The 12700-nt window shown below is 47.9% G+C and overlaps 1 protein-coding gene across 3 annotated transcripts in view; it reads left to right on the top strand.

Annotated features, from left to right (window-relative positions):
• The window catches only part of RTN3 (reticulon 3), a 42799-nt gene extending 30519 nt beyond the window's left edge, over nt 1-12280 (top strand). For all 3 annotated transcript variants that reach the window (XM_028708985.2, XM_028708986.2, XM_028708987.2), the window contains 6 exons: nt 3774-3981; nt 5655-5793; nt 7053-7122; nt 7951-7997; nt 8629-8687; nt 9756-12280. In XM_028708985.2, the coding sequence (XP_028564818.2) occupies nt 3774-3981; nt 5655-5793; nt 7053-7122; nt 7951-7997; nt 8629-8687; nt 9756-9801 (569 nt within the window). In that variant the 3' untranslated portion in view covers nt 9802-12280. The remainder of the gene's footprint in view (nt 1-3773; nt 3982-5654; nt 5794-7052; nt 7123-7950; nt 7998-8628; nt 8688-9755) is intronic.
• The last annotated feature ends 420 nt before the right edge of the window (nt 12281-12700 follow it).

Below are 12700 nucleotides of genomic sequence, written 5' to 3'. Positions count from 1 at the left end.
TGAGCTGGAGGGCACTTCTTTAGCCCACTTCACTTACCACACAGGGGACGGGATCTGGCTGCCTAATTCTGTTTTCTGGTAGTCATGACATGGAGGAAGTACCAAAAAAAAAACCCCTCTGAGAATGGGGGCACTGCAGCCCTCCTGCAATCCTTCCTCGAGCTGTGCCTCCCCACCCACATGGAAGATTCGAATAGGCATCCCCTGGTCCTAGTTCACACTTTGCCTCAGAGTTATGAGAGCTAGCAACATCTCTTTTTAAAATAAAAATAAAAATGAGTGCTAAGGTTCTGAGAGTGCTGCAGTACAAAACAGCTCTGTTTGGCTGCCTGCTTGGCTCTTCACAGGCTCATGAAAAATGCACGCTAAATGCCCCAGAGGGTGGCGAGCAGAGCTTAAGACTTCCCAGCAGCCCCTTGCTGCAGACTAGTAAACACGAGCAAGAGAGCGGCGAAATGGGAGAGACGCTGACAGGCGTCTTTCTTTTCCGCTCTTCCATTCCTGCCGTATTCGATGCTGTGATTACTCATCCATCATCTCCCCAGCACCACCGCCACCCCCATCCACCTCCCCTTCTTGATGCATTTGCAGAAAGCATCATCGCCAAGACGTCTGCTTTGATGCTGTAGCAACAACCCACACTTCCAGCATCTCTCTTGTGCTGTGCGTATGTGCGGGCTGTTGTTTTTCCTTCATACCCTTGCTCTGGGCAAGCGACCCGTGATCTGTTCCTTTGTCCTCTTTCTGTCCTGCAACCTCCTCCCATTTCTGCCTGTTTTGACAGCTAATGCATTGGGGGGGAGAGTGCAGGAGCTGGGCAAGGAACTCGGCCAGGCTGTTGCAGCAGAAAGAGCTTTTGCTGGGAGGCGGGCACCCAGGCTCCCTCCTCCGCTCCTGCCCCCTCAGAAGCAATGGGGTTCTGCCCTGAACCAGTTACCTGCTCTCTCTTTTGGTCTTCCTGAGGCTGCAGTGGGAAGGTCCAGGGCAGGAACTGGCTGTGCTGGCTTCTCTCCCAAAGTTACAAATCCACCCACAACCCTGACGTGCAAGTGTGTGTGTGTGTGTGTGTGTGTGTGTATTGGGGGGGGGGGATCCTGAGAACTGCCAAGCACAATGTCTTGTCTGAGGCAAACCCACCTTCCTTTATCCTCTCCTGGGCTGGGACTGGGAGCCAGGCTTTGTCTTGAGCTCAGCTGTGTGGCCTGCAGCCAGCCTATCAGGAGAGGAACCAGCCTCTCTTTCCCTCAGCCCCCATGAGCTTCCCTCCTCTCTAGGAGAATAAAAAGCAGGGGGCTGGCTTAACGCTGCAGATCCAAGGACTAGGGGCTTGTCCCCACGGTGTGGGGCAACAGTGCCCCCTTCCTAGAGGCGGCTGGGTGTTACAGGCCAGAACCGCACAGTGGGGCAACCATCTCCACCACCTTTGACGCAGGCGTCCGACTGGGTGGGTGAACGCCTTATTTTCAAACCTGGCACATCCCACAAGATTGTTGTGCCTAATTCCTGAACTGGATTCCTTCATCCTAACAGCAGCAATCAAACCTGAGCATCTGTTTCCAAAAGACGATTTAGGCAACAACTAACTGATTTGGAAGGCAGGGCATTAAAATACTGTAGAGCCTAGGTGGGGAGGCTGTGTTGGACTACAGCTCCCATCATCCTTGACTGGCTGGGGGCTGATGGGAGTTGGAGTTCAGCGACATCTGGAGGGCCACAGGCTCCCTAGCCGGGCTGTCTTTCTTTAGGAAACTCAGCTCTCCACAGCACTTGCTTTTGGGAAATACCCTGTAGGAACAAGGAGGGGGTTAATCCCAGGTAAGCTGTGGCAGGGAGTCAGTCTGTAATTTTGCCTTGCCAGACTAACTGCAAGGTACTTTTATGTTAATGCATCAAGCCCTAAATGACTTGTGCCCAAAGCACCTTAAGGATGGCTTGATTCCTAATGCTCCACCTCAGTTGCTGAGCTCCTCTGATGGGGGCACTTCTGGTGATTTTCCCACACCCCCTGAGTGTTGGTTGGCCTTCACTAGGGGCTGGGTCTTTAGTGTGTCAGGCCAGGCTGCCCTATGGAACTCTCTGCCAGTAGACGTCAGCAGGGACCACCCTTCCTTAGACGTCTTTTGAAAACTTCTCTTTTACATTTTTTGATTTTAGCTTTATATGTTGTGCTCTGCCTTGCTGTATTTTTTTATGAAAGTGCAGATTATAAATTTGTAAATAAAATAAATATATTGTTTTGGCTGTGCTTTGGACAAGACTGACCTCGGTCAGTAGAACATGAGACTCTTAATCTCAGGGTTGTAGTTTTGAGCCCCACATTGGGTGCAAAATTCATGTATCACGGGGGTTGGACTAGATGACCCTCGTGGTCCCTTCCAACTCTACAAAGCTATGATTCCAGGATCTTGAGCAGGGGAAGGACTGAATGTTTGTATTTAAAAAGAGCTTTGGTAGAAACAGAAAATACTCAGGAATTTTGAAGCCATGCAGAAAGGTGGTGTATGTTTGGAAAAGGGTAGAAATTTGTTGGAGGGGGGTTGAAATATATGTAAACCTATTTTTATCAATTATAGATGACTGCTTCAATGAATTAAGCCTCACTTAGCATATAAAATAGTATTGCAGGGCTGCCATGCAGGCCAACAAATGCTAGTGCAAATAATGTAGTGGGTGGTTTCTTACATATAGTAATGTCTCCCCGCCCCCTTCCAACTAGCTGAAACCAAGTTACCATTTTAAAAACCATTGGCAGTGGCTCTGCTCCGTTCCTTAGAGATCTAGGGAAAATCTCTTCGCAGTCCCCCACACTATGGAGGCCACCACTGAACCATATTTTTCAGTGATGGCCCTTAGGCTTAGTTCAACAAATCCACCAAGTTGGTCCTTTTTAAGCAAGCAATTGAGATGGTTTGTTAAGATAGCAGTCCTAGATGTGTCTACTTGGGAGTAAGCACCATCCCCACAGAGTTCAAGGGGACTTGCCTCCAGGTAAGACTGTGCACAGGTTGCAAACTTCCATCACATTGAATTTGATTGTGATGGTGCTTGCTTCCGAGTAGACATGCAGGATTGCAAGAGCTTCATGTGCCTGCAGATTGCATTTATATTTATAAAACAGACTTGTATCCCACTTTTGTCTTTTTGAAAAGATCCTCAAGGTGCCTACTAAATCTGGTTTTGTTTTGCTGAAATAAATTAAAATAAAGTATATGAGAAGCTTTCAGAAACAGCCAGGTTATAAATAACTGTTCACTTGGCCCACAGTATCCTTTTACAGAAGTTGCAAAGCAGCCCAAGGATAGCAGGAATGGGGCCAAACAGGCCTTTTTCAAAACTGCATTCCACAGCAGTGGTGCCGTGATCACCCAAGCCCTCTCCTGTTTGCCACCTGCCATCTGGGAGAGAAAACACGTATGTGAGAGCGTGTTTGCTTTTCCAAGGCATCTGGGTAGAAGTCGTACCCGGTAGAATAAATCTGAGCCTTGAAAAAGCATAGAGCTGAAAGAGGAAGTGAGAGATAGTGCCACTCTTCCAACTTCCTCCTCCAGCTCTATGCTCTAAGGGAGAAAAAAGATATCCATCCTCGCCATCTCATGACCAAGGGGCAGTGAGGGGAGCAGGGGCCCGAGAGGCTTCATGGATGCCTTGGTCCTGGGAGGATGCAGAGAAGGTCCTTGGCTATCGCCCTTAGAATTGCACGGCCTGGGTGCTCTTCTTGCAGCAGTTTCCAACCCTATCCAGTGACCTCTTGTGCTCATTTCTCTCTTTGGCAGTGCGCGATCTGGTCTTCTGGCGGGATGTGAAGAAGACGGGCCTTGTCTTCAGCACCACACTGATCTTGCTGCTCTCCCTGGCTGCTTTCAGCGTCATCAGCGTCATCTCGTACCTCATCCTGGCACTCCTCTCCGTCACCATCAGCTTCCGGGTCTACAAGTCTGTCATTCAGGCTGTGCAGAAGTCTGAAGAGGGGCATCCATTCAAGTGAGTGGGCTTGGTTCTCACCAGGTTCCTTTCAGGCCAAGCAGATTTCCATTCTCCCTTACTCTTTCTGAAAAATGGCCTGCATCAACTCGTGACCATGAGATCAGGTAGTAAATGCTAATATTGGATGTGAAGAAGCATAGGCAATTGCATGGAAGGGGGAGAATTCTGTGGGTAGCTGTCAATTGTGAGAGCTAAATGGAGCCTCCAGGTTCAGAAGCAGTGACTACATACATGATTATACTAGAGGCATGTAGTACAGGAGGGCTCTTGCTTCTAGGGCCTAGAAGCAAGGTATGAGAGTTTCTGAGACGTTCAGAGCATTTGTTCATCTAGTGTCGTCTACTCCAGCCGGCAGCAGCTTTGCAAAGTCCCTGATCGTTTTAACTGGAAATGCTGGGAATCGGACCTTGGACCTTAGGGGAAGGTACATCGAAAGCTCAGCATTGTCTCTGCTGACTGGCAAGGGCTCCCCAGGCTTTCAGATGGGGGTCTCCCCCAACCCTAACTGGGCACACCAGGGAATTGAACCTGGCAGAGTCTGCATGCAAAGCGGGAAACTACCCAGAGGACCAGGGGAAGCTGCCTTAAACCAAGTCTAACCGCTGGTCCATCCAACTCCGCATTGCCCACGCTGTGCAGCAGTCATTCTCCACTGTTTTAGGGAGGAGTCTTTCCCTGCCCAGTTAGCCCTGTCCTGAGATGGCAGGGATTGAACGGGATATTCTCATGCGCTCTGGCCTTTCCTGTGTATGCACTTGTCACTGAGCTGCAGTCCCTCTGCATCTGGCTCTAGCCACTGTTGGAAGCAGTTTGCAGGACTTGACAGATCCTCTGATCCAACTGGGCTCCTTTTTAAAAATAGATCCCCCCCCCCCCTTTGCTTAATCAAAGACTTATAATTCAACAATGTATTAAAATGAAAACTGAAGAGGAAACTATACAATTGCATTAAAATGAAATACACATTCGAGTTGTTGCATTCAGAATCCCTGGGGGAAATGATTATTATTGGTATGATAATTAGCATGTCCATTAAAAAAAATATGATGTTTATAAATAACAGGGTGTTGTCATACAATATTCTCACTTGATGCTGAAAAGTCCAAATAGTAGTGTGTTTCACAGGAAGCATTTGAGCATTGTCGTCTCTATAGAAATACATTTTTGCCACGTAGTTGAAAATGAATCCTTTGTTTGTCCTCTAGTATACTGATGCAGTGCCAGCAGCGATGAGCCACTTTCAAATTGGCAGGAGTAGGTCCATCAGGGCTCTTCTTAAGGACTCACTCTTGTTAATTTAAAATTGGGTCACCGTTGATGGCGCCGCATAAGTATGGAGTGCCCACTGGAGAAGTCTAATTGTTGGTGAACCATTTTTCTCCTTCAGTCATCAAAGGGCAGACTTAGTCCTTTGCTGCTGCTGGGAGGGCAGGCCTTCATTTGCCCTCTGAGGGTAGAGAGGACTCTGCCTTGTTCCCTATTTGCCTCCTGGGGAAACAAGTCAGCATCAGCCCAACAGCCATGATGGAGTTTAATAAAAAAATTGGCCTACTCTACAGAAGAAAGGAACCTGCCATAACATGACTGGCAGGCAGTGCAGAAGTGTTTGTTGCTATCTGGTGCTTCAGTTTTATCCACAATGTGTCTTTCTGCCCTTTTCCCCCTCCCAGAGCCTACCTGGATGTCGACGTTGCGCTCTCCTCTGAGGCTTTCCACAACTATGTCAGCTCTGCTATGGGACACATCAACCACGCCCTGAAACTCATCGTGCGCCTCTTCCTGGTAGAAGACTTGGTGGATTCGCTGAAGGTCAGTGGAGGGCCAGATGAAGTATACTAAGTGTGCTACAGGCAGTGCTCGAAATTAGCCAGGCGCGTTTTGCACCTGGCTTTCAACCACCCGTGACCAAGTGAAGATGCCTGAGCACCCACCATCTGGAGGTGCATGCCTAGAGATCTTTAGGATCTGGAGTGTTTTCACACACTAATACTCCATTCCTGTAGAATTCTATCAGTTATATTTTATCTGCACAATCTGAATGAATTTCAAGAATCCAAATGCTTTTTCTGTGCAGCCAGAACAGGAGCAGTCACCATTAAGAAAAAGAGGTTGGAACAGGCCAATAGATATGTGGACTGTCCCTGGATCAAGTGACTTTTCTTCCTTTAAGTTCTCATAGTTCTTAACCTAGCTCAAGGCTGTCATCTGAACTAGCCAGATGTTTTACCGAGAATCAATCACAGTCGGGCCATCATTTAACTTTAGGGTTATCTTGCTCAAAAATGGCAACTAGACATTCTGTTTTGGTAACTAACCTTGGTTTAAGGAACTATTGGGCACTAGCTTATATATATTTGAGTTTCTAACACTGGCTACAGAGCAGGGGCCTCAAGCAGAGGACAGCTCCTACCACAGTGTCATTGGAGTGCCTGTTGCTTTGAGCTTAGGAGGAAGGGCGTGTGCTTGTTTTCCCTGAGACTTAAAGCAGGAAGGTCTCACCATGAGCCCAAAGATGGGTTGCAATGCCACGCTGTCAGGACACACTGGAATGCAGTGAGACTGAATTCCGCTTTTGTAGTTATTCTGAGGTCAGTGTGGAATTTGGAAGAGTTTCTGTCTTTTTCTAGGCTCAGGAAATGGTAGAAACCCACCCTCCTGCCACAGCCCTCTTGCCAAAGAAAAAGATGTGCTTTCCCGTGGCGAGTGGTCACCTTTTTTGAACCTTGAAAGAAAAGGCAGAGTGAAAGAGTAGGGTGAAATGAGAGAGGGATGGATAACAAGGGATTGGCAGAAGCAAATGCTTTGCTTTAAATGGGGATGAAGGCTAAGGGGCAGAGAGGGGGAGTCATTGTGGGAATGACCACCGAAATCCAGTTTGGCACAGCCATCTGAATCAGTTTCTGCAGCTGTCCTAATAAATGGGGCACTGCAGCGAGCAGGCTGGTCCAGGGAGGTCAAAGAGGACAACTTCACAGGATCCTCTGCTCCAGCGTGGCCTTACTGATGCATTGATACTATAAACAGCCTAGGGTTTTTGCTAACAGTGTGCCATCCTGTTTTGCCTGCAGCTGGCAGTTGTCATGTGGCTGATGACGTACGTTGGTGCCATCTTCAACGGGATCACCCTCCTCATCCTTGGTAAGACGCAGTAACCATAGATGCCGCGGCATCGGCAGCCTGGCCCCTCGCCAATCTGCAGTTACATTTGACCAGGGAAATCTTAAAGCATTTGCCCTGTGGAGTCATACTCTAGGTCCAGCTCATCCAGGATCTTGTTTCATACAGCGAACAGCAAGATGCTTCCAGGGAGCCCAGGGGCAGGATGTGAAGGCCAATTTCCTCCCATTTGCCCACCAGCAACTGGTTTTTGTTGGCAGATTCCCTCTGGTTGTGACTGATAAAGAGTCTAACTTAGCTCTAAAAGAGGATTGGACAAATTCATGGAGGAGAGGGGAGGTCTGTCAGTGGCTATCGACATATCTTGTGGCAGAGTGTTCCATAATTCCACCTAATTAATACAGATCTCAAAGGCTGCCTGTGTCTTGAGGAACAGGCATGTCTCATAGGAAGAACATAAGAAGGTGAAGTGAACTGAGTTAGACCCTTGGCTCATCTAGTTCAGTATTGTCTACACTGGCTGGCAGTGGCTCTCCAGGGTCTCAGGCAGGGTCTTTCTTTCCCAGCCCTACCTGGAGATGCCAGAGATGGAACCTGGCACCCTCTGCAAACAGAGCAGATGCTCCTCCACCACTGAGCTGCAATTGTTCTTGGTCACTCATGTGCTATCCCATTTTTAAGGCCCAGGTCAGCCAGGGTCACAGGCACAGCAAAACTCAAGAGAGTGAAATCTCCAGATTCCATCATGGCTGCCCTTGCGCTATGCAGCCCATCTGATCAGCCTGCCCCAGTTTTGTGACCCATCTTGGCTCCCTTGGTGACCTGTGACTTGCCTTTGTGTCGTTTCAGCGGAGTTGCTGGTTTTCAGCGCCCCTGTCGTTTATGAGAAATACAAGGTGGGTAACCTGGAATGTGAGCTTGTGTTGTCTGGACCACAGTGGGCTGCTTGACTGGTGCGTGGAGGCAGGGGGGTAGCCAGTGTGGAACAGTGGGCCCATCTTTGGATGAGGGATGATATCTATTTTGGTGCCATGTTTCTTTGGTCAGGGGCTTTCCACAGAGCAGGCATGAACAGAATTTATCCTGTATACTATTTAAATAAAAAAAGACCTGAGTGTTTTCCATAATAGAACTTGGAGCTACAAAAACGTTCATTCAGCGAGCACAATTACAGTTATGCACTATATCCAATATAATCTAGCAGAGCCTCTGTCAACCTGGCGCCTTCAATATGTTTTGCCCAACAGGCCATACAGGCAGGGGCTGGTGGGAGTTGTAGTTCCAACATCTGGAGGACACCAGGCTGGCAAAGGCTATTCTAGCAACATCTGGGCAGGTGCAGCTTACCTATCCAAAGCAAAAGAGAGAGAGAGAGAGAGAGGTTATGCTGGGGGGGTGTGGGTGTGTGATGCCCTTTGTGTAAGAGCACAGTTGCACATGGCAGCCCTGGTTAGAAATTCACAGAGGTCTTGTGCAAGTTGGTTCCCATACACCTCTTCTAATTACTTTTGGTTTTTTTGTTCCTAGACTCAGATTGACCATTACGTTGGGATTGCCCGGGAGCAGATCAAGTCAGTTGTAACAAAGTAAGTCCCATCAGAGTTATTGGCAGACTTCAGTATTTTGACTCTTGCCATGTGCAGCCCTCTGGGAAGTGTGGTGAGCAGCCAGACTTCAGATGGGAGGGCAAGGCTGGGGGGGGGCATCTTTGTTGTAACCTGCCCTGGGACCTTGGAGGGGGGGCAATTAAAGATAATTAATAATTGGGGCCAAAGCAGCAAATCACCCACCCTTTCCTGGCTGCTGCTCATCAGACTGTAGGGTGACTTAGCTTGGTCCTTGACAGTGTTGGACAGTGTTATTTGTTCTTTGGTTATGTTATTGTTTGTTTAATTATTATTGTATTTGTCACTTTTAAAAACCAGTCAAATTAATGGCAGGAGAACATTAGTTTGGAGAGCAAAGCCAGTCAGAAATTGTAGGCATCTTAATTATGAAATTCCTTACAGGTGTGGTGTTACGCTTTGCTTTCATCTTTGAGCCTCTTTTGGCTGTCTTGCAATCGGAACTGTTGACCTTTCAAGACAGAAAAGGGCTTTTGCCAGTCCAGAGGGACAAGCCCCTGTACACACAAGCAGCTTGCATTATTTAGACAGCCATCATTGAGATCAGTTTAATGCTGCCTGCATGTGGTAGTCATGTTTAACCTAGCAAGGCTAGCAAGGAATTTCATTTTGGGGCACTGAGGATGCTTCTAGTGCTCATGATGCTCCTCTAACAATGGCACGAAGGCTGGATGGGAGCTAATCCAGAACACTTGATTCATCATCAAATAGATGCAACTGGCAAGGTCTATCTTCTGTCCATTTTTGAGAGATGACTTGTGTGAATTTGAGTGTGTTTTGTTATTTATACCCCACCTTTATTCAGTAAAACTCAGGATGGTGTGCCTTGTATTTGTCGCCCATCCAGGCTCTGACCAGATCCAGATTTGCTTTCTGTTAGCATCATGTCATTTCACACCATATTGAGAAGTGTGACATTGGTCACTTTATCTAATACCAGGACTTAAAATGACACAAACATAATTGTTATTCCTGTGCCCCCAGCATCTAATCCCACCTCTTCTCTCTTTCTCCCCCCCCCCCAAACAGGATTCAAGCAAAGCTTCCTGGAGTTGTGAAGAAAAAGGCAGAATAACCTTGCAAGGAGCCAGGACTCAGCTGTTAACTAAAATGAAACAAAAAATACCCCCTGTGTCATAGTTATAACCATTGTTACTTGTACCTATGAAGGAACATGCCGAATCAGCTTGATGTGTGCATTCCAAGCTTACTGATTATGTTTTTTTATATATATATATAAAAAGATTTTAAAAAATCCGCCCCCTCCCCAAAGCCTAAACACTGGGTTCAGAATGCACTGGACTAAACACGAACTGGTGTCAGAAGTTTAAAAGAGGGGAGGGGGCACCTTTGGCTCTAAAGCAGCTCTGGTGTCCTGTCTTGGATGGAACATTATAGTAAGCCATCAAAAATGGGTGTTCCTTTTCATGTTAAGAGATGTGCTCTCTGCTCAGCGGGACATTAGCATTTCTAAAACCAGCTTTGGTAGGCTGAAATAGCTGCAAGGTGAAGCTAGTCTGTTCCTCTCTTCTTCCTTGTTCTCTATTTCCCTCCCTCCTCCCTGCCCTGGCCTCCTTAAAATGACAGGACTTGCTTCAAGTGCAATGTTCCCTAGTTCCACTAAGGCAGTGTCTATTACCAGGCCCACCCATCTTTCTGCCATGGACTAACTGGCCTGAATGAGGAGGGCAACCTTAAGGAAGCTTCAGAAAGTACCCAGCCAGTACTTATCTCCCACCCCCAGCGCGTGTACCCTCACTGATGGAAAGGGGAATTCTCCACCCCCGTCTCCCTTAATGACATCAGTTCTCTTTTAGTCTGGTTCATCTTCTGCCTTCCTTACCACCACCCCCAGCCACAGAAATCAGTTCCTTACCCCACCCTGATTAAGATTACTTCCCCTACCCCTTACTCTTAAATGAAAATGTCTGTAACTGCTGTACACTTTGCTGTAAAAAGCAAAACTCAAGCTGGCGAAAAACCGAGAGTTCTGCATGTGATGCCCCAGTCACTTTACTTCCAGTCTAGGACAGGGGGCAGGGGCTGAGTTGCAGAGCACTGACACACCTTGAGCCTGATCTTTGTCCTCCCCCTACCCCCCCCCCCGTCCCACCCACCTTTGGGCTGGCGAGGAGCTGCAGTCTTCAAGGACAGCAGTTTCAGGGCTAGAGTTTGGGGTCCCTCTCTCACAAGCTACGTCATGTGTGTTTACAGTTTTAGAAAGATGTTTGGGACTGGAGGATTGTCTTTGAAGAGTCTTACAGTTTTTTAAAAGGCATTTTTTTGTTTTGGGTTTTCAAAGGTTTCCTTGTTGGGAAGCAAATCTTCCATGATTCCGTGATGGTTTATCACCCACAGCTGCCAACTGCGGTCAGACTCCCCCCTCTGGTGGTCTGCACCAAGTTAAGCCCATTCCCCCCCGGCGGGCACTGCTAAATTGGTGGCGCAGCTGCTTTCGGATGAAAGATGGGACCATGCACAGCTGGACAGGTGGGGGATAAATTTGAAATTCAGGTTGGCCAAAGGGAGCCCACCTCCTGCTGAAGGCTGAGCGAGGGGGGAAAGAGTCGACTTGGCAGCTAAAATGGAAGGGACCACCTTTCCCCCCCAGGTTGATGGATCTCAAGTGGAAGGTAGTTGGGGAAGGGCAACCTATTTCTTAACAAATCCAAAGAAGGCGAGCCTGTGCTGCCCTCTGCCCCAGAGAACTTCCCAGGATTGGTCATCCCTCCGCCTCGTCCAGCTGCGTTTCATCAGCTGCTACCTTTCCTGTTGTAAACAGAACAGCTGGAAGGTGGTGCTGAAAATAGGCGTGAGCAGAGCATCAGGCTGCTGTTTTTTGCACGCGCAAAAATGGCTGCTGTCGCCCAGCCCCGTATTGCCTGTTCCCACTCTTTCCCTCGGTGCAAAGCTCCTGGAGGGCATGCACCCACGGGGCCCTGCCCTACGCAAGTCTGGCAAAGAGACGATAGGACCATAAATCAATCCAACAAATAGTTTCATTGGCTTTTTTTTAAAAAAAAGACCCAAGCAATTTGAGCTGTGTGTGTGTCTCTTTTAGGTGGAATAGGAGCAGCAGATCTTAGTGAGAGGTGCATGAGTGTCTGGTGTGCTTCTGCACTCCCCACCCCCCAGCCCAGCCTGAGTAGGCATTTTGCACTGTCTTGTCCTGACTCCTCTTCTCTCCACTCCCACCCCCTTCGAAGACCTCTTTTCTGCACTGGAAGCCTTTGGCTCAGCTCTTCCCATCTGTTCTGTTAACTGCTGTGTTTGAATACCGTGAACCGACCTCTTTGTGCCCGGCAGGCTTTTTAAAAAAAAAATGAAAAAAAGAGAAAGTTGTACGTAGGTGGAGAAAACGACAAAAACTACTAATGAAGCTCTTTTGCGTTTGTGTGCGTTTGTTGTGTACAGTGTGTGCAGCATTCTAAAAGTATGGTAGTGCCAGTTTGGGTACAGGAGGAAACCTGGCGTGAGGTTCGGAAGAGGACTGGATAAATGCAATTTGATGTGGTGTTAATAAAAAGAGCACAACATGTACAAACTCCAAGAAACCTTGTCTTAAGTTTTTGCAGGGAAATTAATGGACGTGACCGGGGTCCCATTAATTTCAATGGCTCTACTCTGAGTAACATTCAGTAGGCTGCCACCCATTGTATTTACAAGGTAAGCATAACAACAGCCAAGTCCTACTGAGAGTCGATCCGTTGAAATTGATGGCCACGACTAATGCAAGTTCATTCATTGCAGTGGGTCTGCTCTGATTAGTAATAAGGATACTTGCTTTACATCAGGGATAGGCAAACTCAGCCCTCCAGATGTTTTGGGACTACAGTTCCCATCACCCCTAGCTAACAGGACCAGTGGTCAGGGATGATGGGAGTAGTAGTCCCAAAACATCTGGAGGGCAGAGTTTGCCTATGCCTGCTTCAGATGGTTTGTTGGGGAACTCTTGGTTCTCTAGAGGTGTTCCT

This window comes from Podarcis muralis, chromosome 16, assembly GCF_964188315.1.
Source record: "Podarcis muralis chromosome 16, rPodMur119.hap1.1, whole genome shotgun sequence".
In the NCBI taxonomy this organism is placed as follows: Eukaryota; Metazoa; Chordata; class Lepidosauria; order Squamata; family Lacertidae; genus Podarcis; species Podarcis muralis.
Note: the sequence above shows the minus strand (reverse complement) of the source record. Positions and strands in the feature narration are given on the sequence as shown.